Source organism: Neovison vison, chromosome 2 (genome assembly GCF_020171115.1).
Source record: "Neovison vison isolate M4711 chromosome 2, ASM_NN_V1, whole genome shotgun sequence".
NCBI classification, from domain to species: Eukaryota; Metazoa; Chordata; class Mammalia; order Carnivora; family Mustelidae; genus Neogale; species Neogale vison.
In genome coordinates, this window is record NC_058092.1 from 44,234,652 (window position 1) to 44,258,982 (window position 24,331).

Consider the following 24,331-nt stretch of genomic DNA (forward strand, 5'->3'; position numbering starts at 1 on the left):
ACTGGGGCCAGCGAGATGAAAACACATGCTCCCCTCCCATAGGTCTTCGGTCTGGGGCACACCGCATGGACAGCGCCCAGTCAGTACGGAGGGGTGGGAATGGGGGTGCGGGCTGAGGGGCTGCACAGAGCTAGTCCTTGGTCCTCAGCTTCCCCACACACTCATTCATCTCATTAATCTCATCTGATGGGGGAGCAGGTTCGGAAGGGTGGGGTGGGGTGCTCCTTTGAACACCTGAGTAATGCGGGCAAGGGGAGGAAGCGAGTTCCGGGGCCTCTGTATATCTGAGGGTAGGTCCGGGACTCACGTGCCGTCTGCCTGCCTCCAGAACCCACTGGCCCGTACCACCTCCACACCCTACTTTTCTGTTTCTCCAAAGTGAGGAAGAAAGGCTGCTGGCATTGGTGGTGGTTTAGGAAAGACAAGTCCCTGTCCGGCCAACTGCCCCCTCACAAAGGCACTTCACAGTTAGCCGGGTGCCTTGGTTTGGGGACTTCCCTTAATCCTCACCTCTACTCTTGGATGGAAGTGGGGTGGAGGTATTTGTCTTCTCCCGTTCCCCCCAAGGAGGAAACAACTTCTCAGTAACTTACCCAAGGTCTGCCTGACTCTAAAGACCTTTGGACAGAGATCTACCTGTGCCTCAGTTTCCCCATCCACACAAGCAGGCAACTGTGATCAATCTCGAAGCCCTTCCCACTCTCGTGGTGGTAGAAGGGTCTGTTGTGTAGATGGAGGGGAGTGTTCTGTAGTTCAGAGCTGGGAGGCCGTGGACAGGACTTGGGACTATTCTGGGCTCGGGTCGTCTGTGTACATTGCCAGGGACAACGCCTCCAATATTTGTCCATGTGACAGATGAGGTAAGAATGGGAAAGCATTCAGAAAATGCCCTCCTTACCCTGGTTGGCTCCAGGAAGCCTTCTCAGTGGGATAGGGGGAGTTTTCAAGATGACAGGGCTGTGGGTAGGTGTCAGATTTCAGACGAAGTTATTTTTACACTTGGGGGTGGAGGGTAGCAGGTGATGTTTAGGCTCTTTTCTAGAATGGGGTGAGGGGGCAGGGGTGGGAGTTGGGCCTCTGATGGAGAACCTCCCCTGACCTCGTGGCTGGTGTTCTTCCCAGCCTACATGGGGTGACACTAGTGGAGATTGGGGACCCACTGAACAAACATTCATTTGGTCCACAGCAAGCCAGGCACTTTGCTGGGTCCTGCGGACACCAGCAGTGGAGAGACAGGGCTCCTTCCTGGTGGGTCTTCAGATCCAGGCCACCCAAATACTCACACAGTTTATTGAACATTGTTGGTGGACAGCATTAGAGAGGGGAGGTACGTGGTGCCAGAAACATGAGAGTGGGGCAGAGGTAATGGATTTGAGAGGTGAGTAGGCTTTGCAGAGATGAAGAGTGCTTTAGGCACAGGGAACAGCATGGGCAAAGGGCCTGTGGTGGGAGGCGGGGCAGCACACTCTGTGGGGCTGCCTGAGCCTTGGTAAGGAGTTCTTCCTGGAAGTCATGCCCTTCAGGGTTGGAAATATTCTTGAAGACTATCTAGTTAACATCCCACTGGACAGATGAAGAAACTGAGGCCTACACATCTAAGAATGAAACCTATCATTTTTACTGTGCCAAACATGCTTGCTTCCAGTATCTTTTTTTTTTTTTAAAAAAAAAGTATTTGGCGTTTTACATTTAATTTATGTTAAACTAGCAGACCTATCTGATATTCATCCAAAATGGTTTCTCTTAAGAATTAAAAAAAAAGCAATTCATCAAGGTGAAATACACATAATGTATAATTCACCATTTTCAAGTACACAGAGCAGTGGAACTGGGGACATTCACAGTGTTGGGCCACCACCGCCTCTGTCAAGATTCAAAATATTTCCATCACTACAAAGTAAAGCCCCCTACCCTTTAAGAAGTCTCTCCCCTGTCCTCCCGTCCTCAGCCCCTGGCAAGCACCAGTCTGCTTTGTCTGTACTGGAGACTTCACATAAACGGAACCATGCAATCGGTGACTTTTTGTGTTGGGCTTGTTTCACTCAGGATCATGTTTCTGAAATTCAGCCATGTTTTACGTATGGCTGCTTTGTTCCTTCTCATGTCTGACTAACATTCCATTGTATGTAAGACCACAGTGGGCTTATCCATTTATTCACCAATGGATGTTTGGACCGTTTCCACCTTTTGGCTATGGTGAGTAGTGCTGTCATGAACATGGGTGCGGCTTAATTTGTGGAGTCCTTGTTTTCCGTTCCTTTGGGTCTCTACCTAGGAATGGAGTTGCAAAGTCCTACCGCGTTTCCATGCTCAGCTTTCTGAGGACCTTCCAAACTGTTTTTCCATAGTGGCTCCAACATCTTCTATCCCCGCCCCCAGCCGCATACCATGTTCTCCAGACCCTTGCTGACACTTGTATTGTCCATGATTTTGCTTTAGGCATTCTAGTGGGTTTGCTGTCTTTTAGAATCCTTACTGTGAGCTCGGGTTCTTTTATGTATCTCTTAGACAGATGAGGAAACTGAGTCATGGAGAGGTAAAATAACTTTTTCCAAGGTCTTCTGGGAAGGACGAGCTGGTAAAAGTTCCATTTATGTTTACATAAGACAACTAAACTGAAAATGTCTTGTGAGACTCTGCTTCTGAAGGACGGATGGGGCTACCCGGAGGAAAGCTTGTCCTTACCTCAGAGTTTCTATTATGCCCTGTATCCCTTCTCCCTTCCTCATAGGGCAGGACTAGAAGGCCAAAGGCCTTCCCTTCCCCCTCTTTCATGCTGGGAGAGCGTAAGAGCTGGCTGTCAGAAGTGCCTGGTCAGCCCACGCCAGACTGTGAGCCCTGGACAGAGACTCAAGGCCGTGGCCTCTGTTCTCGTTGGTCACTGACTGGCTGTGTGACTTGGAGTCATTTGTTTCCTGCATCTTCCCCAGCCCCAAGGTATCTGAGTAGGCTCAGCAGTAAAATGGGTAGAATAACAATGCTTCACAGGGCAGATGTAAAAGTTACGGAGATAATCCGTAGGAAATGTCCTAGCAAAGAACTCCATACATATAGCAGGTGTTCCATAAAGGTCAACCCGAGTGAATGGCACATAGGAGGTGCTTCCTACAAAATACTGGCTTAATTTTCTACCTTCCCCACCCCAGAATCTTGACAAATGTCAAGTGCCAACATGGCCTGTAGCCAGAAGTAAAACGAGGATGTTTGCCGAGGGCACCAGGGACCATTATTTATCCTATAGAATGCAGGTGTGATCTGATGTAACACGATCATCAGAAACCTACGGAACAGGAACAGCCCACCGGTGCCCTTCTCCCAGCCCTTAGGCTGGCTTCCTGGAGAAGAGCTCTTTCTTTTTATCTCTGAGTTTGGTACCCACTGCTACCCTTTCCCGCCTTGTGTCGTCTGCTGGGAACCTCAAGACAAATTTGCAGTTCTCCACAGCAGACTTTTTGAGCAACTGAGTTCCTAACATAATCCTCTCTTCCCTTATTTGGTTCCCCGGCTTTGTTTGCATTTTGGCTCAGGGTGCCTGTGGGGTCTGTGTGCTGTGGCAGTGCAGGCTGCCTCAGAGCCTTTTTTGGGAGGGAGGTAGGGAGTAGGCTTGAAGGGAAATTTGGGAGGTTGACACATGCTCCGGCTTTGCTGGTGGGGAAACTGCCAGGAGGACACCCTGGTTCCTCGGAGAAGCTGGATTCCCCCTTTGTGGGGACAGGCCATCTAGTTTGGACAGCTTCCTTTCACTGCTCGGAGTGGCCTGGCTCAGACAATCAGGTCTTTCATGGGGCCTGGCCAGTGGCTCCTAGAGTGGCCCAAATGTGCTCCTCCATGCCTGACCGCCCACCACCCCTAGGCCTGATTTTTTATCCCCACCCCCTCAGGAAATGGGGAGGGAGGAACAGGGGCTTTGCAGTCTCCTATCCAGGTGGAATTTTTGTTCCACTGTCACTAGTTTGAATTCTCACAGAACCTCTCAAAGGGGCTCACAACCTTGTCCCCTCACTGGGTTGCCCTGAAGTTCTGGTGAACCCAGGTCAGAAAGTATCATATAAACACTCAGTGTGAGTCTCTCCCGGCTCTATTTCTGTAGAAAGCCCAAACTCAGCTTTAAATTGCTAACATTAAGTGCTCTATCAATGTTCACCCTAGGATGGGTGTGTTCTAAGAGCCTCAAACACTCACTCTTGTTTAATTTCATCTCTACAATGACACTTAGAGGTAGGTCTTATAATCCCATTCTTACAGATGGGAAAACTGAGGCCCACAGAGGTTGAGCAGCCTGCCCAAGGTCACACGAGTTAGTTGTGGAACTGGACTCGAACCCAGGGCAGGCTGACCCCTGAGGCCTGTGTATAGACAGCCTCATGTCATGATGGGTCGGCTGAGAGGTCACGCGAGGCTGCTCCTTCCTGCCAGGACAGGTGGGTCTCCTCTGCTGTAGGCCTGTTGTTCCAGATGGTTCTTGAAGGCACTGAGCTCTCTCCGCTGGCTGGTCTCCTTTCCTGGCTCATCACTGTGGGCCACACTCTTCTCCAGGAGTCTTCTGTGGTTCCTGGAGACTCCTTGGCTCCTCCCCACCTGACTCCACCTAGTGCCCTCCCACCTGCTTCCTTTGGCCCCATGGGTCACGTCCCCCAAGCCGCTGTCATTTCACTCCCCCTTTCTGCTGTTCTTATGTCCTTTCTGCCTCGTCTTCGAGCTTCAGCTCTAGGGCCAAGCCATCTCTCATGTTTTCCTTCCTTTTCCTTCTCCATAGGTGTTTATTTGGCACCGGCTCCCTGGCAGGCCTGAGTCTGTCCCTGTCCGGTGTGAATGCCTGTCTGATGGGGGAGGTGGCTCACAAAACAGTGACCACACGGCTTGGTTAGGGCTGTGATAGAGGCAGCAGAGGGTGTGGGGCCAGGGAGGTCCTAACTCTCTCTGGGGAAGCGGTGGTGGGAGCTTGAAGTGGGTAGAGGAAGGGCTCACCTAGCACATAGGGCAGATAAAGGGATCCTAGGCAGAAGCAGCACCCCCATGGTGGGTGGATGGAGCTGGGTGAGAGTGGTGCTCTGAGGACGGGTGTGCGGCCTGGAGCTTATGAGAGCAGCTGCAGGAGCCATAGAGTGGGGCCTCGATTCTGAGTAGTAGGGAGCCATTGAGGAGTCTTGAGCAGGGGAGGTATCTGGTCAGGCTTGCTCTTCAGAAAGGTCTGTACGGTCCTAAGGGACAGAATGAAGTCCCACAGTGGAGGGAGTTACAAAGACTGGGCCTAGTGTCCCTGCAAGGCAGGGTACGGAAAGTTACGGTTGTTGTTTTGGTGGATTTGCTGTTGGGAAAGGTGTGCCTGGTGCTGGAAGCTAGAAGAAGGTGGAGAGAACGGAGGCCTGTGGACAGGAACAGTCTAGTGAGCTAGCAGTGCCTAGTGGGGGCCCGAGTTGTCACGGTAAAGGGGGCGCCTGAGAGTTTAGGGGGGTGGGACCCTGGGACTTGGAACTTGGAAGAGAGAGGAAGTCAAGGTTAAGTCTGTTGGTGTGGGGTTGCTGTAACAGAAGGGCTCATCCTGGTTCCCTGGTGTGACCCAGGGCCAGCCTCTCTCTCTGTGTGCGTCAGTTTCCTTAGCTCTGAGGGGACTAGGTGAAATGGCCCCTCCTGACCTGGCCCAGCAGGTCTGTGACATGGCTGTGGCCCAGGAAGAAGGACACAGAGCCCATGGCATGGTGCAGCCAGTCTGGGATGACCAAATCTGGCCAGGTCTGCTGTGGTCTGGGGCCAGTGTAGGCACATCTGCCATCCGAGAGGGCACGTCTCTGACCCCCAGATGCCCTTCCCACCTTCACAGCGGGCTCTGCCCTCCCTGTCAGCTGTCTTGGCTCAGCCTGGCCTGGCTGCTCCAGGCCCTGACTCCATCTGGGGCCTCTGCTCTCCCCGTGACTGGCCCTGGGAGGGGTGGCCTGGCTCTGGGGCCCCATTGGCCGAACCTTGTCTGGGCTGCGCACGCCCCTGCCTCCCAGGCTGGCTTCCTGCCCACCTTGGGGTAGGAGGCGGGCCAGCCTGGCCTGCCATGACGTGGGCAAGACTGCCTTGAGCCAAGGAAGGAGTTCAAGTCTGAGAGGCCATGCCTGGGGGCAGTGGCGCTGCTCTGTCTCTTCCACTCATGCTCCAGCCCCGGGGCTCTGTGCCCTTCTCCTGGACAAGAGCAGGGGATGGCCACCATGGGTCTTGTCCCTCAGTTTGCCTGAGAGCTCAGCCCTGCTCCTAGAAGCACGAGCTTGCCTGTCTGACAGAGTGACGGGACCTCCCAGCTTTCTCAACAGAAATGTCAGCTGGGCCTGCAAGAGCCCTGCAGGGGTGGAGTCCGGTCCTGGAAGCAGGACTGGGGCTGCCTTAGGAATTGGCAGTCTTCCCCTGCCCCTGCCTGCCCAGTGAGCGACCGATGAAGCTCAGGAGGGGCGGGGACGTGCTTAGAATCACCAAGCACTGGAGGGCCAGGGCTAGGATTTGAACTCAAGTCTGTCTCTGCTCGTCCCTCCACAAACCTTTGATGAGGTCCTACCGTGTGCCAGGCCCTTCTAAGCATGAGCAGTAGAGTAGGGGCTTTTCAGAGGGAACAGACCAGTTTATCTTTGTTCTCTCAATGTTTGGTCCAGGGCACAGGGGAAGTGCTCGGTGAATGAATGAATGAACAAATAAGGCAAAGATTCTGCCTCCTCCGGGCCTGTAGAATCTAATGTGAGGGGAGTGACTCCTTTTCATGGACCAGGGAATAGGAGGCTGGTGGGAGTGGAGACTGACTGGGTGAGAAGCAGAGAGAGGACTGGAACTCAGGTGTCCCACTTGCTGGTCTACTGCTGTTTCCATCCTCACTTTCCACATCTGTAAAATGGGGTCAATAGTTCTCATGCTCTGCCTTCCTTGTGAGGACCTGATGAGGTGGTAATGCAAAAATCGATTTGTGAAGCAGGGACAATGTGTGTCGGGCTTCCTGTGTGCATGCCTGGAACTGCCCAGAAATCCCACCTGGTCTGCTCCCTTTCTTCTGACCACCTACCCTTTACATCTTGCATCCCCCATTTCCCTAGCTCTGTGGCTTCTTTCTGGAAAGTTCTGCCCAGAACCCCTGGTCATGGGACGGGTTTGGGGAGAGTACAGGGGACTGGAGTCTGCCTGCCTCCTCCCTCTGCCATCTCCCACACCCAGAAAGGCAACCGCGCAGCTGCATCTATGCAGGCCTGCAGGGCACAACAGGCCGGAAGTGCCTTGGCAGTGGTTACCATGGTGATGGGTCCTGCTGCTTGGCCACCATAGTGGCCTGCCAGATGCCGGCAGGAGCCTGCAATCCTGGCAGCCTGGCACCCTGCAGGCCTCTTCCCAGGCTGAGCGATCCTGGGGCTGCCCTCACTCTCTCCTTGACATGGAGCATGGTACCTCAAACCTGGGGGCTCTCTGGAATGCGCTGCCTCTCCAGGGACCCAGAAGCTGTTCAGGTCAGAAAGGCCTGGTTCGAATCCCAGTTCTGCTGCTTGGGGGGTCCACAACCTTGAATGAGTCACCTTGGTGTGTTTTGAATTTATTGAATTGGCTGTGGGAGCCTTGTGGGGGAAATTATCCAAGGTGGACAGACCCCAGCACAGAGAGCTGTCCTTGCCCCTCTCTGGGGCTGTGGCAGGGTCAGTGTTGGGGCATGGCACTGGGCCTTCTCAGCCCCAGGAGCAGCCAGGGCAGTGTGGTGGTAGGACCTCAGGCTCTGTGGCCAGACCTTGGGTCACAGCTGTGGTCCCCGCTTCCTGGAGCCCTACCTGCAGACTGAGGGTAGCAATGAACCCACCTCAGGGGTTTGTCGTGTGGCTTCAGTGGAATTTGTACATGCCAAGTGCTTAGCGGAGTATTTGATGCCTAGTAAATGTGATAGAAATGTTCGCTGCGACTGTTACCCCGGCCACAAGAGCTGGGACTTGGGTCATTTCTCTTACACAGGCAGGGGTGCTCAGCTCTCACTCACAGCCTGTTAGGGAGAATAGGCCAGAGAGCTAGGAGGCCCCCTTCGTCATCCCAGCCCATCCAAGGCACTGCCCTGTACGCCCCATCCTTTCTGCCTGGGGACAGGCAAGCCAGGCCCTGGGTAGAAACTCCACCTCCAATTCATGAGTCTGAGGCCTTCCTCGGCGGCTCCTCCAGCTGGCAGCTGCGGCAGCCTTGGCCTGGATCGGATAGCTGGTTGGTGGTGGCCTGAAGCCCTCCCGGTCAGGAAAGCCAAGTGCTAAGGACAGACGAACACCCAGCGAAGGCACCGCCTCTGAGGTCATCTGGAGAACAAGGGAGCCCGAGGAAGGGCGCGCTGGGGGAGATGTAGGAGCTGCTTCTGGGAACACTTCATTGGGAACAGAGGCCTCCCTGCGTGGAGAGGGGGGACCTTTCAAGAATGAAGATCAATCTGAGGAAGAACTTTAGCCAACTGGCCCTCCAGCAGAAGGGAGGACTGAACTTCCTTCCTCCTCCCTCAGGTTTAGCCAGGGTTCTGCTAACACGAGTTGGTGGCCAGAGGGAAACTGGGCAGAAATGGCATCCAGTGAGCACCCTGGGCTCTGAGAGCCTAGGCTGGAGGGGGGTGGCCACTGCTGGAGTTGGGGGCTGGTGGGAGGTGGCCCCTGGGGTGTCTCTGCTCCCCCTGTGGCACTCAGGTCTTGGGACAGTGGGCCTGGGAGAGCCTGCAGCAAGCTGACCTTTCTGTCCCCACTGTTTCCCAGGGCATCGCCTCTGTATTCTCGAACCGCACATCCCGGAAGTCCTCCTCTCGCGCGGAGACCGCCGGGGCCATGGGGGACGGCGGGGGGTACAGGAACCCCACGGAGGTGCAGATGAGCCAGCTGGTGCTGCCTTGCCACACCAACCAGCGTGGCGAGCTGAGTGTCGGGCAACTGCTCAAATGGATCGACACCACCGCCTGCCTGTCCGGTGAGGCTCTGCCGGGCACAGGTGTCCTCCCAAGGGCAGCCCCGCCACCTGGACGAGAGGTCCCCATGATCAGAGATGGTCACCGTCCCCTCCGAGCACTGCCTTCGTTCCTCATCCTGCTCTTTGCTCATGCTGTTCCACCTGCCTGCAATGCCCCTTCCCAGTTCTCAATGCTCAGCCCTGGCCCACCCACTCCCCCCACTGTGCATGCAGCTCTGAGGGCTGGCCTGCACCCTTGGGTCTCTGCTCCAACAGAGGGCCACCTCCAGTGGGGCTGCTTCAGACTGGCCTGAGGGTGCCATGAGCTCCCTGCCCTGTAGCACGGCTTGATGGGGTCTGGGCAAGGCAGAGTTGGGCCCTGACCCCACCCTGGGGCAGGGGAGGGATTCTGGGGGGACTAACGTGGCCACGAGCATAGTCCCGAGGGTGAGGATGACTCAGGCAAGGCAACGCGGCTGATGTCCACGGCAGAGGGGTGGCTTCTGGGAGAGCTGGGAAGTAGAATAGCCCAGGCTGATGACTCAGTCATTGAACAGCTGCTCACTGGGGGTCTCCCATGGGCCACCTGCGGGCCAGGCACCATTCCCGGACCGGGGCCCAGTAGTGAATGAGAGGTACAGAACTCCTGGCCCTCAAGTTTCAGTCTCACAGCAGGGAGAGATGCCAGACAGATGATCAACAAACAGGGTTGGGGGTAGTGAGTGAGGTGGAGAAAGTAGAGGAAGGTAGGGGTGTGGACCAGGAGGCACAGCCTCAGCTTGGGCCACCTGAAATTTGCTCAGAGGCCTGGTGACATGGGGACGCTGCTAATGTATGGTTTTCTTCCGGTGCCAGCCGAGAGGCACGCTGGCTGCCCGTGCGTCACCGCTTCCATGGACGATATCTATTTTGAGCACACCATTAGGTAAGTGGCCCCATCTGCTTCTTGGTCCCCTTGGTCTGCCCACCATGAAGCTAGGGTCCCTCCCCCATCTCCCCACCTGGTCGGCCTCGGAGCTGCCTGGAACCCTGGAACCCAACTCGACTGACCGAGGGCCTCTGCGGAGCAGGTACAGACCTGTCTGCGGGGGCTCTGGGAGACCCATGGACTGGAGCTGGCCTGCTGCTGGGTGCCATGGGGTGGATTCCTGCAGCCAGGTTTGCAGTTGGACGTTGCTGAGGCAGTATTGTGGGGTGCTGTGTGACTCTGGGAAAGTCAGTCTCTTTCTCTGGGCCTCAGTTTTCTTATCTGCCAAATGGAAGGGATTAGACTTAATTGGTGCATGTCCTTTGGAACTTGGACATTGTCTGTGGGCCATTGGTCACTGGATTGTAGAAAGGTTTCTAGGCAAGGTCCCCCGGCAAAGCCTGAGTCAGAAGCTTGGACCATTCAGCCTCTGCTCACATACCCTCAGGAACAAGGAGTTCATTACCTCACAGTTTTTTGTTTTGTGGTTGCTTTCTAAAATGTCTGTACTATTTTCAAAACTCTTCATCACCCTGTGCTGAGCTTTGCCTCCATTTAGCTTTGCTGGAACTCATGGAGCACTCCAAGCCCTTGGCCCAGGACAGGCCACAGGGGGCTGCACGCAGTGTTCTGGCCTTCAGGCCTGCTCCTAAACTCACTGTCAGAGCCTAGGACAGCAGATGCCAAGGGCTGATTCAGAGCTTTCTGGGTACCCAGCATGTTGTGGTTAAGGAGGAAATTTGGTCAGTCCCTGTCTTTATTTATTTGGTCCTTTGTCACCACTTGCACTTGTTCTGGACCAAGGCCCATGCTGGGTTTGGGGTATGCAAAGTCAACTAGAGCATAGGCCCTGTGCCCCAGGAGGTCCTGTTTGTTGGGAGGCAGATGTAGAAACATAATTTCAATTCAAAGGGGTACATGCCTTGCTAATAATGATCTCTCACATATGGGAGCTTTGTAACACTTTTATTTTGATTTTTGATTTGCAAAGAAGTTGTATCTCAGAAGATCATATGGAGAGTTCTACATATCTCACTCCCAGTTCCACTGTTATTAGCATTTTAATTGGTACAGCTCCTTTGTCACTATGAATGAACTAGTATTGAGGCATTATTTGTAATACCTTTTTTTAAAAAAAAATTATTTATTTATTTAATAGACAGAGATCACAAGTAGGCAGAGAGGCAGAGAGAGGAGGAAGCAGGCTCCCTGCTGAGCAGAGAGCTGATGCGTGACTCGATCCCAGGACCTGGGATCATGACCTGAGCTGAAGGCAGAGGCTTTAACCCACTGAGCTACTCAGGTGCCCCCCCCCTCATTTTTAAAAGATTTTATTTATTTATTTGACAGACAGAGATCACAAGTAAGCAGAGAGGCACGCAGAAAGAAACGGAAAAGCAGACTCCCTGCTGAGCAAAGAGCCTGATGTAGGACTTGATCCCAGGATCCTGGGATCATGACCTGAGCTGAAGGCAGAGGCTTTAATCCACTGAGCCACCCAGGCACCCCTGTAATACCTTTTAAATATATTATTCATTTAATCCACGGAACAATGCTACAAGGTTCTGGCTATTAGTATCCTCATTTTACAGATGAAGAAACTGAGGTACAGAGAGGTGAAATAACTTGCTGAAGGTCATACAGATAGCAGAGGACCCAGGAGCCCCAGAGCTCTTGTCCTTAACGAAGAGGTCACATTTCCTATATGTCTGGGGGTGAGTGTGATGGCATAGAAGGTAGTCAAAGGGGCCTTCCTGGAAGAGGTGTTCGAGCTGGCTTCAATACCATCAACACCATATGTAGTGCCCCTCTAAAAGCCAGGGGAGCGGTGTCTGGGCCAGTTTTAAGTCTCTGCTGTCAACACAGTTTTTGTCACCCTGAGGAGCTAGGGAGGAGAGGACTGGGGGTAGGGAGTGGGCATGTGTGATGGATGGACCTGCTGCAGGACTCAGAGACTGAAGGTGAGTCTGGGCCAAGGAGGGTGTGGGTGGAAGGGGAAGCCAGAAAAGATCCTGGGAAGGAGGGCCAGCTAGGGATGGGTCTGGAGCAAGGCTGGTGACTAGGAAAGGCCTAGCTGCCCCTGAGGAAACCTGCAGAAGGTTTTTTTGGTTTCTTTTTGTTTTTGCCCTTTAAAGATATTTCCAAAATGTATCTCTCAGTGATAAGAACTCCTTTTAAACATAACCTCAACATCATTGCTACACCTAAACAAAACTAGCAGTAATGTCTCACGAACGTCAAATATCCGGTCAGTATGCAGAAGCCCACACCGTCTCCTGATTTTGTTTTTATTTTGCTTTATAGTGATTTTTATTGTTCAAGTCAAGATTCAGATAAGGTTGCAGTTGGTTGCTGTGTTCTCTTAAGTCTTTTTTATCTATAGGGGCTTCCCCTCCCCCAGCATCCTGCCCCCTCACCATCTCTCTCCTTTTTCCCTCAGAATTTATTTGTAGAGGAGACCTGGTTCTTTGCCCTCTCAAGTTCTCCACCATCTGGGTTCTGCTGTAAGCATCACTGCGGTGTCATTTAATATGTTCTTCTGTCCCCCACCAGTAAATTGGTCCTGGGGAAGGGCTTGCACAGGGCTCAGACTGTGGGAGTTGCCTCTGTGGGATGTGAGGTACACCCAGAGGCAGGGTTGGGGAGCTAGAGGCTGGAGGGGGCCCCTCAGGAGGCTGGGCAGTGACCCCGGGGAAGGAGCCAGTTTTGGCCTGAGCTGTGGGATGGAAGAGTGTCAGGAGGGATGAGAAACTCGGGAGTTCAAAGGGGTGTCTGCCTGGCTTTGGGGAAAGCTAGTGAGAAGGAGGGTAGTGGGAGGAGTGGGATGGGAGGGACAGGAGGAGGGGGAAGAGGAGGAAGAGGAAGAGGGAGAAGAGGAAGAGTAGGAGGGGGAGGAAGAGAAGAGACACAGATATCTCTTCAGCACCACAGAAAGTAGACTGTTATTTTATTTTAAGGATCACGGAAGTTTTTTCTTAATTTCTTATCATGAAAACTTCCGAGACTCTAGAAAACTTGAATAGTGCAATGATCACCACCAGTGAGATTCAAGAATTAACTTTTTTTTTCTCAATATGCTTTATCTATATATGGAAAATAGATACACATACTTCTCTCTCTCTTTTCTCAAGTATTTGAAAGTAAGTTACAGACATCATGACACCTCATCCCTCCATGTGTCAGCACGTATCTCCTAGAAACGACAGTCCTTCCATGCCTATTAGGACTGAGGACAAAATAAACAGAAATGGACAAGTCCTTGGCAAACGTGAGCTTCTATTATTTATGGAGCTCGTACTGTGGGGCGAGGCTTGGCACTGGCTCTGTCACATCCCCTCTCACTTGACCCTCAGTAGTCGTGCATCGTGGTACCTGACAGATAAGGAGCTAGGCTCAGAGACAAAGCAACTCATCCGAGGTCACACAGCTCCGTAGTGTGACAGTCATGCCAGAGCTGGACTGGAACCCAGGCACCTGTGACTCTTCTCACTGTGGCCACTGCCGCCCCTTGAAAGGCAGGCCTGTTGGAAGGGACCCTGCCTAGCTTTGGGGAGGAGGCTGTGCATTCGATGAAGAAATTCGCACAGTCCTCTCTAGGTTTGTGAGCCAAGGCACAAAGAGATGAAAGGACTTGCTCAAGGATGAAAGGACTTCCTCCTCCTCATCCCAGTCCCTGTCTGGCTCTTCCTCCTTGTCTTTCAGAGGGGCACCCTCAGCTGCCTCCAGTTAGACACAGAGTGGGTGAGGTGGCTCCTGTAGGGATTCTGACTGTTTATCTGGACATGGGAATTATTCCAGAGGGACAGGCTGCAGCTGGAAAGAGTGGGGCCCCTGTAGTCCACAGAACCCTGGCCCTGTAGCCCACAAAACCCTGCAGCTGGAAAGAGTGGGGCCCCTGTAGTCCACAGAACCCTGGCTCTGCTACATTTTAGCTGGGTGATCTTGGGCAGATAGCTTGCCCTCTCTGATGTTCAATGCCCCTAAATCTACCTGTCAAGTTTATTTGGAGGCTCTAATGAGGCAATGCACGGTGCTGGGCACAGAGTAGGCATCTTTTAAACGTTGCCATTTTCCTTTTCACTCTCTTGTTTATAGTCCCTTGGACTTAGTAGGCATTCAATAGATGTGGAATGCATTAATTCAGTAGGCCACTATTTTTGGAGGACCTACCCTGTGCCGTGTGCTAGGCTTCAAATGGTCAAGGGGGAGCAAGACAGATGTGATCCTGGCCCCGGTGGAACTTAAGGATTGTAGGGGAGACAGAGGCCCATCTGTTAGAAGGAGTGTCGGAGAGTGAAACTTCTTGAGTGACAGAGGGGTGGGGCAGGGGCCCCCAAGGAGGGGACTGTTGAGCCACAAGCCAAGAGAAGCTCGAGCATTCATGGGATAAGGGGAGATGAATGAAGTCATGCCACTTCTTTCAGCCTCTGCCTTCCCACCTGTATAGTGAGATGCTGACACTAACTTGCCAGCTTGCTTTGAGGACTCAGTGACATTGCCGATGTGACCATGGTCTGTAAGCCATGACATTGCCTCGCTGGGTCCCCTCAGCAGAGGCCCTGCAAGTATCCGGGAGTCCTCTTCCTTTCCTCTCTCCCCTCTGGAAGGCCCACCTCCTGCTTTTCTCTCCCCAGTGTCGGACAAGTGGTGAATATCAAGGCCAAGGTGAACCGGGCCTTCAACTCCAGCATGGAGGTGTGTGGGGTGGTTGCTGCCTGGCGGTGGGTAGGTGGGTGGCTGGGGTTTCTACCTCCTCTCCCTTCTCAGCCCCCTGGGCACACTCACACTCACAGGGCCCTGGTGGAGGCAGCAGGTTTCTGAAACAGCTGGCAGAGCTGGGAGGATCCTAAGGCTCTTCCTGTCTGATACCCAATAACACAGAAGGGAAATCTGAGGCCCACGGAGGGGAAGAGACTTGCCTCAGGTCACCAGGTCACATAAATTCCAACCTGAGACTTGCCTTTCAGCCTCCTAGGTCTTTACACCTCCCCTCAGACCCTGTTCAGCAGCCAGGTAGTCATGGGAAAGTGGGAAAGACAGCCATCAGGCCTGACCCTGGAGGCAGCAGGGCTGCAGCAGGGAAAGCCCTGGACTTCATTGCATTAGCTTACCTCTTGCAGCCTCTGTCTTCCCATCTGTGAAATGGGAGCATGATTCCTATGCTGTGGGGTTCTTAAGTGAGCTCTGAGCTCTTGGAGAGAGACTGTCTTTCCCACCTGTGGACAGCAGGTCTGGGCAGCTTCCCTTAGCCAGGCCACTGGTTACTGAGGGGTCACTGAGGATGGAGTCCTGACTGCCTCTGGGTACCCCCGGACACTCCCCAGATGCCTGTCTTTTCACTGTAGCCAAGATTTTACCACTTTAAGTGCTTTCCTAGATACAGTCTCATTTTCATTCTCTCCTAGGTATGCTCACTCCCATTTCTGTCATTCATTCATTCATTCATTCACTCATTCATTCATATTTTAACTAGGCTCCATGCCCAACGTGGGGCTTGAACTCACAACCCTGAGATTAAGAGTCTCACGCTCTACCAACTGAGCCAGCCAGGCACCTTGTGCTCACTCCCATTTTATAGATGAGGAAACCAAGGACCAGAGGACAGAAGTGACTTGCCCAAGGCTTTCCAGGGATCCAGGGGTAGAATCAGAACCTATCTCAGGTTTCTGGCTCCCAAGACTCAGTAGGTGATACAGAAATACAAGGCCGGGCCTGGGCCATCGAGTTGTGGAGCCTCAGGGTGGGAGCTCCATTTCCCCCCTCCTCACTCCTCCCGCCTTTTCTTCCCTTCCAGGTGGGCATCCAGGTGGCCTCTGAGGACCTGTGCTCTGAGAAGCAATGGACCGTGTGCAAGGCCTTGGCCACCTTTGTGGCCCACCGGGAGCTCTCCAAGGTAGGGCGCTACACCTGGGTGCTTGTCATGGCAGGCCGGGACTGGGGCTGTGAGGCTGGGGGTTGGCAGAGGCATGGAGGAGGGGGCACTTCAGGGAGTTCAGAGAGGAAGCTCCCCACAGCTGTGGCCAGACCCCAGGCATCTTCCCTCGCCCCTCTTCCCCACCTCTCCCTGTGCGTCTCACATGGGAGTCTTCAGATCTCACCATTCCCTTACGTGTGCTATAGGACCTCCCACCCCCTGCATCCTCTGTACCTTTGCGGACTGGGAACATTTGCAGGATGAAAGTGACAGATCAGCCAGTGTGAAGACAGGAGGACAGGGACAGAGAGGGGACAATGACTTGTAACAATCTAGCAGCAGCCCCAGGTGTGCGATGGGGCACAGCCCTTCCTGCTGCTTCAGGAGACCTGTCCTGAGCATTGCCCCTGCTGTCCCCTGCCCACAGGTGAAGCTGAAGCAGACTACGCCACGCACAGAGGAGGAGAAAACAGAGCACAGTGTGGCTGCCGAGCGCCGGCGCATGCGGCTGCTGTACGCGGACACCATGAAGGACCTTCTGGCCAACTGCGTCATTCAGGACGGTGAGCAGGCAGGGGGGGAGCGGAGTGCAGCTGGCATCCTGCATGCCCTCCTCTGTCTTCAGCCCCCACTGGGCAAAGGGAAGAAGAGAGGCTCCTTGGGACGTCTACTCACTGGCCTGATGGCCCTTTTGTCTCAAGGTCTCCTTCAGGGAAGGGTGTGTTTGGGCATCTTGTTCAGTTCCCAGGAGCAGTGAGGATAGAATTAGGATGTGAGGAACCCTTTGTTATCCACGGACTGTATTTGGATCTTTAGGTTTAGGGGTGTTTGGGAAGGTACTACTGAGCATGGCTGAAGACTATAGGATTTTTTAAAAAGCATATCTGTCTATCTATCCATCCATCTATCTGTCTATATGCTTTATATATGGATATAAACATATGCGCACACATATATATACATATAGATATATATACACACACATACATAAATAATATAGATGTATAGAATAAAAAGCGAGACTCTCTCCTATCCAGAACCTGGGTCCCCTCCAGTTACTCATTTTGGGGCACCTTTCCAGAAGATTCCCTGCATACTTAAGCATACTATGTATTATTTAGCCCTCTCTTTTTACCCAAAAGGGAACAGACAGTACATACGGTTCAGTGTCTTACTTCTTTCCCCTTAAGAGTACATCTTGGAGATTGTCCTGTACGAGCATACAAAGATCTCCTGTGGAGTGGTAGGATTTTGACAGATGGAGAGACAAGGAAAGGTTTTCCTGATGGAGAGCACAGGCTGGGCAAAGGCCCAGAGGGGTAACCTTGAATTCACTCACTGATCTCCAGAGCAGTAGGATGTGGAGTCTTCCTTGAACCATAGACAAGGCAACTGTAGGACAATTCAAGTGTAGTTCAGCAGCCCAGAGTGGGAGAGAGCAGGTGTGAGCAGTTGGCCCCATAAAGCAGCAAGAGGGGCTCCCAGTTCCATATGTCTATGTATGTGGGATCTGGGGGCTGTGGCTGGGGAGGCCTGGCTCTTCCTACTGTCTTTGAGACCCCCCTAGAGCCATCCATCCACTGCAGCCCTCCCAAACCCCTCTTGTCCCGACAGCCCCTCTACCCCAGGATTAGTCCAGATGCCTTAGTGCGACATCCAGGCCCTGGGCTGGCCATTCAGCTTGACCTGGTGCTGACCTATTATTTGCCCTCGGCTCCATCTAAGCCAAGGCTTCATTGCTTCCTATGACTGTCTGACCTGTCCTGTCTCCAGATCTCAGATCAGGCCCCCTTCCATCTCCCCTTGTGCCTGTCTGTGGCATCTCGGAGCAGCCTGCCAGTGAATGGCCACCTCTTTGATGGGCTGTCCCTGACGAGGTCTCTCTTCTTGATTGATGGGAGATGCATGGCTCCCCCTTGGGTTGGAGGGGGGATGTCATATTAGCATCTGCTCCTCTGACCCCCAAGGCCCTGCCTGCCCTTGGGCCTCTCCCACTGAGGATCTCCCGATGCCATTGCCCCTGACGGACAGGGCCTATCTGGGCAGAGGGAGGGAAGAACTATCCTTCTGAGAGTCTGTCTCCTGAGTTTGGTGCCAAGCTCTCTGGAATCACGATCTCACTTCATCTTCACAAACCTTGTGGGTTGGGTCTGACATACCCCTTCACCAATGAGGAAACTGAGGGTCAGAGAGGTTCCCTGACTTGTCCGAGTTGTGTCCAGGTGTGTCTTCTCTACAAGTGGGTGTCCTGCCCCCTGCCCCACGATGACCTCACCTCCCTCATCCTGAGCCCTCCTGTTCCTCAGCTGAGGCTGGCACTCTTGGTGCTTAGTGGATACAAGACTCTGGGTGACTGGGAGTGCTGGTGGCAGGGGTCCCTGGGTTTGTCCTGTGGGAGGGTCTGCCCTTGAGAACCTTTCCCCTTTCCACTCCCTCCCTCTGCCCTTCCCCGGTCAGATCTGGAGAGCAGAGACTGCAGCTGCATGGTACCGGCCGAGAAAACCCGCGTGGAAAGCGTGGAGCTGGTCCTGCCCCCCCATGCCAATCACCAAGGCAATACCTTTGGGGGCCAGATCATGGCCTGGATGGAGAACGTGGCCACCATCGCAGCCAGGTGAGGAGAGAGTGCGCTGCCTCTGCCTCCTCTCCTTTCCCTCCTTCCCTTGGCTGGCTCCCTCTGGGGGGAGAAACCTCAGCTTGGAGTTGGCATTCAAGGCTTCGGGAGCTTGGCTGTTCTGTTAGGGGAAACCTAGGGCTTTGAGAGCCAGAGAGGAGTGATTTTTCTGTGAACTGGCTGCCCCCTCCTCCACACAGTACTCATCACCTGCGTGGGAAATGCCACGCCCCTGGCCCAGCGCTAGGGCCTCCTCTTGGCTGGGTCCTGCCTGCTTTCTTCCAGTATCTTAATACTCGCTGCACCTGAAGCCATCTGCCCTTCCCTGTTCCCATCCTCTGCCTTCGCTCCTGGCCACTTCCTCTCCTTTTGATCTGCTAAAATTCACGAAGCCTCTTTAACTGTTCCCTTCTCCCTAGAGGTGAGAACAATTCCTTTCTTCTTCTAGAATCTCTGCACTTGTCTGGGGTTTGTTCTTTAAATATGGGGGTATTTTTTTATAGCTATGATAACTGATACTCACTGCCTGACCCTCCTACCTCTAGGGCTTTGTGTTTCTGTTCCCTCTGCGAGGAGTGCGCTCTACCCCAGGGTTAGTCCAGATGTTAGTTAGGTTAGTTAGGTTAGTCTGGATGCCTTAGTGTAGCATCCGGGCCCTGGGCTGGCCATTCAGCTTGAGGTGGTACTTGCCCTCGACTCCACTTAAGCCAAGACCTCATTGCTTCCTGTGACTGTCCTACCAGTCCTGTCTCATCCTACCTATCTTCTGTCAGGAGTGCCCTCCTCAACCCATACCTTCCTGAGCCAGAGGAATTATTCCTCACCTCTAAAGAGCCTGGCCCACATGGCCCCTCCTCTGTGTTGACCCCCTGGGACCCAGTGCATGTGCGAGAAGATCTCAGAGGAGGGTCACAGCCCAGATAGTCAGGGAACCCTTCCTGGAGAAAGCTCTTCAGCTGGGCCTTGAATGACAAGTAGCTTTGGGTAAGGGGAGGGCTTCTAGATAGTAGAAGTAGCTGGTGCTGGGGTGTAAAGGTTGGGGAACAATGGGGAAGGAATTAGCCCCAAGCCCTGTCCTTTCATCTTTCACCTCAAGCTCAGCTGCTTGCTAGTGGTGCATAGACCTGAGTGTTCTAAGCTTCGAAATGGGATTTCAGTTCTATTCCCCTGGGCAGAAGCATCCCAGGTTGGGTGGGAGTAGGTGGACCAGAGGGCAGTACATGTGGGCTGTGTCTGTGGCTGGGGCAGGGGGAAAGGCTGGCCCAGGCCTGTGGCTGAAGCACTGGGGCATTTATCCTGTCTTCCCAACCCCTGCCTCCTCCAGCCGGCTGTGCCGTGCCCACCCTACGTTGAAGGCCATTGAGATGTTCCACTTCCGGGGCCCCTCCCAGGTTGGGGACCGCCTGGTGCTCAAGGCCATCGTGAACAACGCCTTCAAGCATAGGTAAGGAGTGGAACCAGGGCCCCCTGGGATTGAGGGCTCTTTTGGATGTAGTCGCAAAGCTGCCAGTGCCGCAGATAAAAGGCCCATGAAGTCTAAAGCCTGCCCAGCAGCAGGGCACCCTCACCATGACCGAGATGCAGCTCTGCTATTCTCTGCTCTGGGCTCTCCAGCCCTGTGGCTCCTGGGGTCTCCAATCATACCCTATGCTCCGTGTGTCTCTGTCTCTCTTCCTGTCTCCTGCCTCTGGGCTGTGCTCACATCATAGGGCCCTCTCTTGCCAGTGTTCTGCCATTTATCAAGTCTTTCCCTACCTTTCTCCTAAAACAGCAATTCCTTCCCAGAGTCCTTAATTTGGAATGAATCAGATACTTCTGAGAAAGCTTACTTTAAATATGTATCTTTGTTGATTTCAAAGATCATATGGAGTTGTTAAAAGTGAGGGAACAATGGAACACCTGGGTGGCTCAGTCCAATAAGCGTCTGTCTTCAGCTCAGGTCATGATCCAGGGTCCTGGGATCAAGCCGCACATCAGGCTTCCTGCTCATGGGGGGAGTCTGCTTCTCCCTTTCCCTCTGCCCTTCCGCATTCATGCTCTCTGTCCTTCAAATAAATAAATAAAGTCTTAAAAAAAAAAAAAAGTGAGGGAGCCAGGCTCCCTGGGTTTAAGTTTGGCTTACCTTTTATTGGCTGTGTGGCTTTAGGCAAGTTATTCAACATCCCTGAGTTTCAGTTCTTTTTTTTTTTTCCTTTTTTAACAATTGTACTGTTTGTTTGTTTGTTTATTCTTTTATTTCTGGGAGAGAGAGAGCCTGCAGAACAGGGTTGGAGGGGGTGGGTTGGGGGCGGGGTCTGGGGAGGACCAGAAGCAGACGGAGAATCACAAGCAGGCTCTGTGCTCAGTGTTCAGTCCCACATGGGAAACCACCCCACGATCCTGAGATCATGACCTGAGCCAAAATCAAGAGTCAGACGCTCACCCAGCTGAGCCACCCAGGCACCCCACTTCAGCTTCAGTTCTTTGGCCTGTGAAATGGGGCTCAGTATGACGACATCGCGGTTGTGAGGGTTCAGTACGGTCTTACTGGCACATTGACAGAGGAACCATGCTGGGCAGCATTATTATTACTGTTCTGGCCATTCCTCAAGGTCTGACCCACACACGGTCTGCAGCTGTGGCAGGGGAGGGGTGGTGGAGGGAGCAGGGGGTGGGGGTGGGGGGCGTGGGGAGCCCTGAACTAGCAACTGCAAGTCCAGCCCAGCTTCCCTTCCTGGCTGCTGTGGGACCTTGGCCCAGTGACTGTCCTGTCCTAGGTGCTGGTTCACCCTCTGCATAACATCCACATGCTGGGATCATCAAGCTTCCTGAGAGGGGGGCACAGGGGTGGCTGCTTTTTATAATCCACAAAACAGCCGTGAGTGAGCTGTCGGGAGCATGGCTGTTAGGGCCCTCGTGAAGGTGTGTGTAGGGGACATTATTTCCAAGTAGGAAAAAGTACTCACGTCCTTCCAGAATCCTTTGCAGTTTACATGGCATGTTTTATATACATGATATGTATGTATCTATGTATATGTGTGTACGTGTTATATACATTTACTCCATTACATAGTATATATACATAGACATGTACATACATGTGTGTGTATATACTTGCTTAGTGCCCTGTTCCCCAGCTGTTAGCACATGAGCACACGGACCGAACCAGTGTATTCCTTTCTGGGGTCCCAGTGACTAGCCTAGGGCCAGGCCTGTAGTAGGTGCTCTGTAAATAGTGATGGAAGGGAACAGTTCTGGGTTTCCTACCAGAGGGATTCTGAACTGGGCCGCTGGGAGGGCCACAGGAGTGTGTGTGTGCACACGTGCACATGTGTGTGTTGGGGAGGGGGCATGGGCTCAGAAAGGTGGGTCCAGCATGGAAGCGGCCATCCTTCCCCTTCAGCATGGAGGTGGGCGTGTGCGTGGAGGCTTACCGCCAGGAGGCTGAGAGCCATCGGCGGCACATCAACAGTGCCTTCATGACCTTCGTGGTCCTGGACGCGGATGACCAGCCTCGGACACTGCCCTGGATTCGGCCCCAGCCGGGGGTGAGTGGCACCCTGCCCCACCACCAGTTCCCTTCCCCTCCCTCTCTGCCCAGGGGTGGTGGGGCCTACTAGCCCGTGATGCAGCCAGGGAGTGATGGGCTCAGCCCTGCCGCTCTGTGGGGGCACAGCCAGCTGCATTGCCCCATGACCCGCAGAGAAGCTCCTTGTACAAGGCAGGAACCCTGGTCTGCCTGCAAGAACAGGGTGCTGTGGATGGGCCTAGCTCAGCTAGGTGTTAGCAGGCATTCAGCGAGCCTGCAGAGTCAGAGGAGCACTGGCTTTGGGGTCAGATGTGGGTTGGAAGCCCCCTCTACCATGTTCTAGCGGGCGCCCTCTGTCAGTTTCCAGTCTCCGCCCATACAGCAGGTGTGTCTGCACTCCTGCCTCCTGGGGATGTGGGGGGTATATGAGGGGCGCTGAGCCCCATAGGTACTCAGTAAATGGTGACCATTATGAGGAGGTGACAGGAGAGCAAGAAGCATAGAGACCAGAGTCAGGGGCTTGGATTCAAAGCCCGTCTCTTTAAAAATGCTGTCTTGGATCACCTGGGGCTTCCTTCCGGGGGTGCAGAGGGGTGACCTTGGAGAGGCATTCCCTCTCTCCGGAATGGTCCTCCACCCTGCCTACCCCACAGGGCCAAGCATTGGCTGTGAAAGACCCCCACTCCGCAGCTGGGCTTCTGCGGGGGAGGGGAAGAGGAGGGGTAGCGACTAGTTCAGAGGCGCTCTCAGCCTGGGCCAGTAACGCTCATGAGTGGGGAGACACCAGAAGCAGTGGTTAAGAGGCTGGACTCCCGGTCAGGCTGTCAGGGTTCCGTTCCTGGTCTCAGTCCTTATGTCTGCAACCTTGGGTAAGCCACCCACCTTTCTGTGCCTCAGTTTCCTCCTCTGTAAAATGAGGGTAAGATGAATACCAACTTGAGAGGGCTGTGGCGAGGCTTGACATCTGCACGGAAGGCACTTCAGAAGCGTGCCAGGTAGCAGCAGGTACCCAGGAAGCGTGGGTTCTTACTAGCACTGTCTGTGCCCTTTGCGATCCCCTTGTGGAGAGGAGGATGTCGAGGCCCAGTGAGCGCAGGTGGTGCTCCCAGAGTCACTTAGAGAGTCTGGGGGAAGCAGGGGCTGCAGTTCAGAGACTCGGCCCTTTCCTGTCTGGGTTGCTTTGCCTTGGGCTGCCCCCGTGAGACCTGAGCTCCACGTCAGGGCTGCAGGGCCTCCTCGGGCCTTGGTGGGGGGGCAGACAACCGTAATGTGGGCGCAGGAGCTGGGAGGAGGGCACAAGCCGCTCGTCTGGCCTGCAGCACAGTCTGTCCCTGCGTCTCTCCCCAGGATGGCGAGCGGCGCTATCGAGAGGCTAGTGCCAGGAAGAAGATCCGGCTGGACAGGTGAGTGCAGGTGGTGGGAAGGGACACGGGTTCAGGGCTGTCCGCCTGCTCCGCGGGCCCCAGGGACTGGCAGTGCCAGCCCTGTGCTGCCCCTGTGCTGGGCACTGGGCTGGGGCCTTCACGTCCACACAGCCTTACGAGCCAGTGGTCATGCTGACGCAATGTCTGGGTGAGGACACTGAGCAGAGGGATTAGGCGGCCGTGGGTACACAGATGGGAATGATGGGCGGAGTGAGACTTTGAACCTGGCAGGGTCTGGCCACTTCTGAATCCTGGGTTCCTTCCCTTGACTGTGATGAATGTTGGGTACGTCTCGAGAGCAGAAGCAGTTGCTCAAGACGCACAGCCTGGTGTGGCCAATGGCTACTGAAGCACTTTCCACGCTGGAAAGTGCTGGAAATAGACTGGGGTTTGCCATCTGTGTGGACAGGAGAAGTGTGAATCTACAGAGCACTTTTTTTTTTTTAAAAGATTTTATTTATTTATTTGACAGACAGAGATCACAAGTAGGCAGAGAGGCAGTCAGAGAGAGAGAGAGAGGAGGAAGCAGGCTCCCCCCTGAGCAGAGAGCCTGATGCCGGGACTCGATCCCAGGACCCTGAGATCATGACCTGAGCCGAAGGCAGCGGCTTAACCCACTGAGCCACCCAGGCGCCCCTACAGAGCACTTATCATAGGCCGACCCTCCCCACCATGATGACCCCATGAGGCAGGTGCAATGCCCAGCCCCACTGTACGGAGAAGCCCACTGAGGCTCGAGGGCAAAGCTGCTTCATCCAAGGCCATCTGCTGGGCGAGGGCACAGGGAGCGAGCCTTCCCCCAGCACCCTGCCCCTGGCCTCACTCTGCTTCTGGGTGAGTTCGTATGCTCTCAGCTCCCATTTTCTGGGTGCCCAGCCTGTCTACGTGGCTGGACAGGAGTCCCTCCCCTGCTGCAGGACTGAGCACTGGGAGCGAAGTCTTCTGAAAGACGTGGGCTCCCCAGGGACCATAGTGGTTCTTTTCCCTCTCC

The 24,331-nt window shown here is 54.0% G+C and overlaps 1 protein-coding gene and 1 non-coding gene across 3 annotated transcripts in view; one reads left to right on the plus strand and one right to left on the minus strand.

The window, feature by feature from the left end:
• ACOT11 (acyl-CoA thioesterase 11) overlaps window positions 1-24,331 on the plus strand; it is a 52,593-nt gene that overhangs the window by 18,179 nt on the left and 10,083 nt on the right. For both annotated transcript variants that reach the window (XM_044238307.1, XM_044238306.1), the window contains exons 2-10: window positions 8,727-8,934; window positions 9,769-9,838; window positions 14,515-14,575; window positions 15,675-15,773; window positions 16,222-16,357; window positions 18,252-18,408; window positions 19,733-19,852; window positions 21,791-21,935; window positions 23,264-23,319. In XM_044238307.1, coding sequence (XP_044094242.1) covers window positions 8,796-8,934; window positions 9,769-9,838; window positions 14,515-14,575; window positions 15,675-15,773; window positions 16,222-16,357; window positions 18,252-18,408; window positions 19,733-19,852; window positions 21,791-21,935; window positions 23,264-23,319 — 983 coding nt within the window. In that variant the 5' untranslated portion in view covers window positions 8,727-8,795. The remainder of the gene's footprint in view (window positions 1-8,726; window positions 8,935-9,768; window positions 9,839-14,514; window positions 14,576-15,674; window positions 15,774-16,221; window positions 16,358-18,251; window positions 18,409-19,732; window positions 19,853-21,790; window positions 21,936-23,263; window positions 23,320-24,331) is intronic.
• Window positions 15,360-15,432, minus strand: TRNAK-CUU. Its single transcript has one exon. It is a non-coding gene; the product is annotated as a tRNA-Lys (tRNA).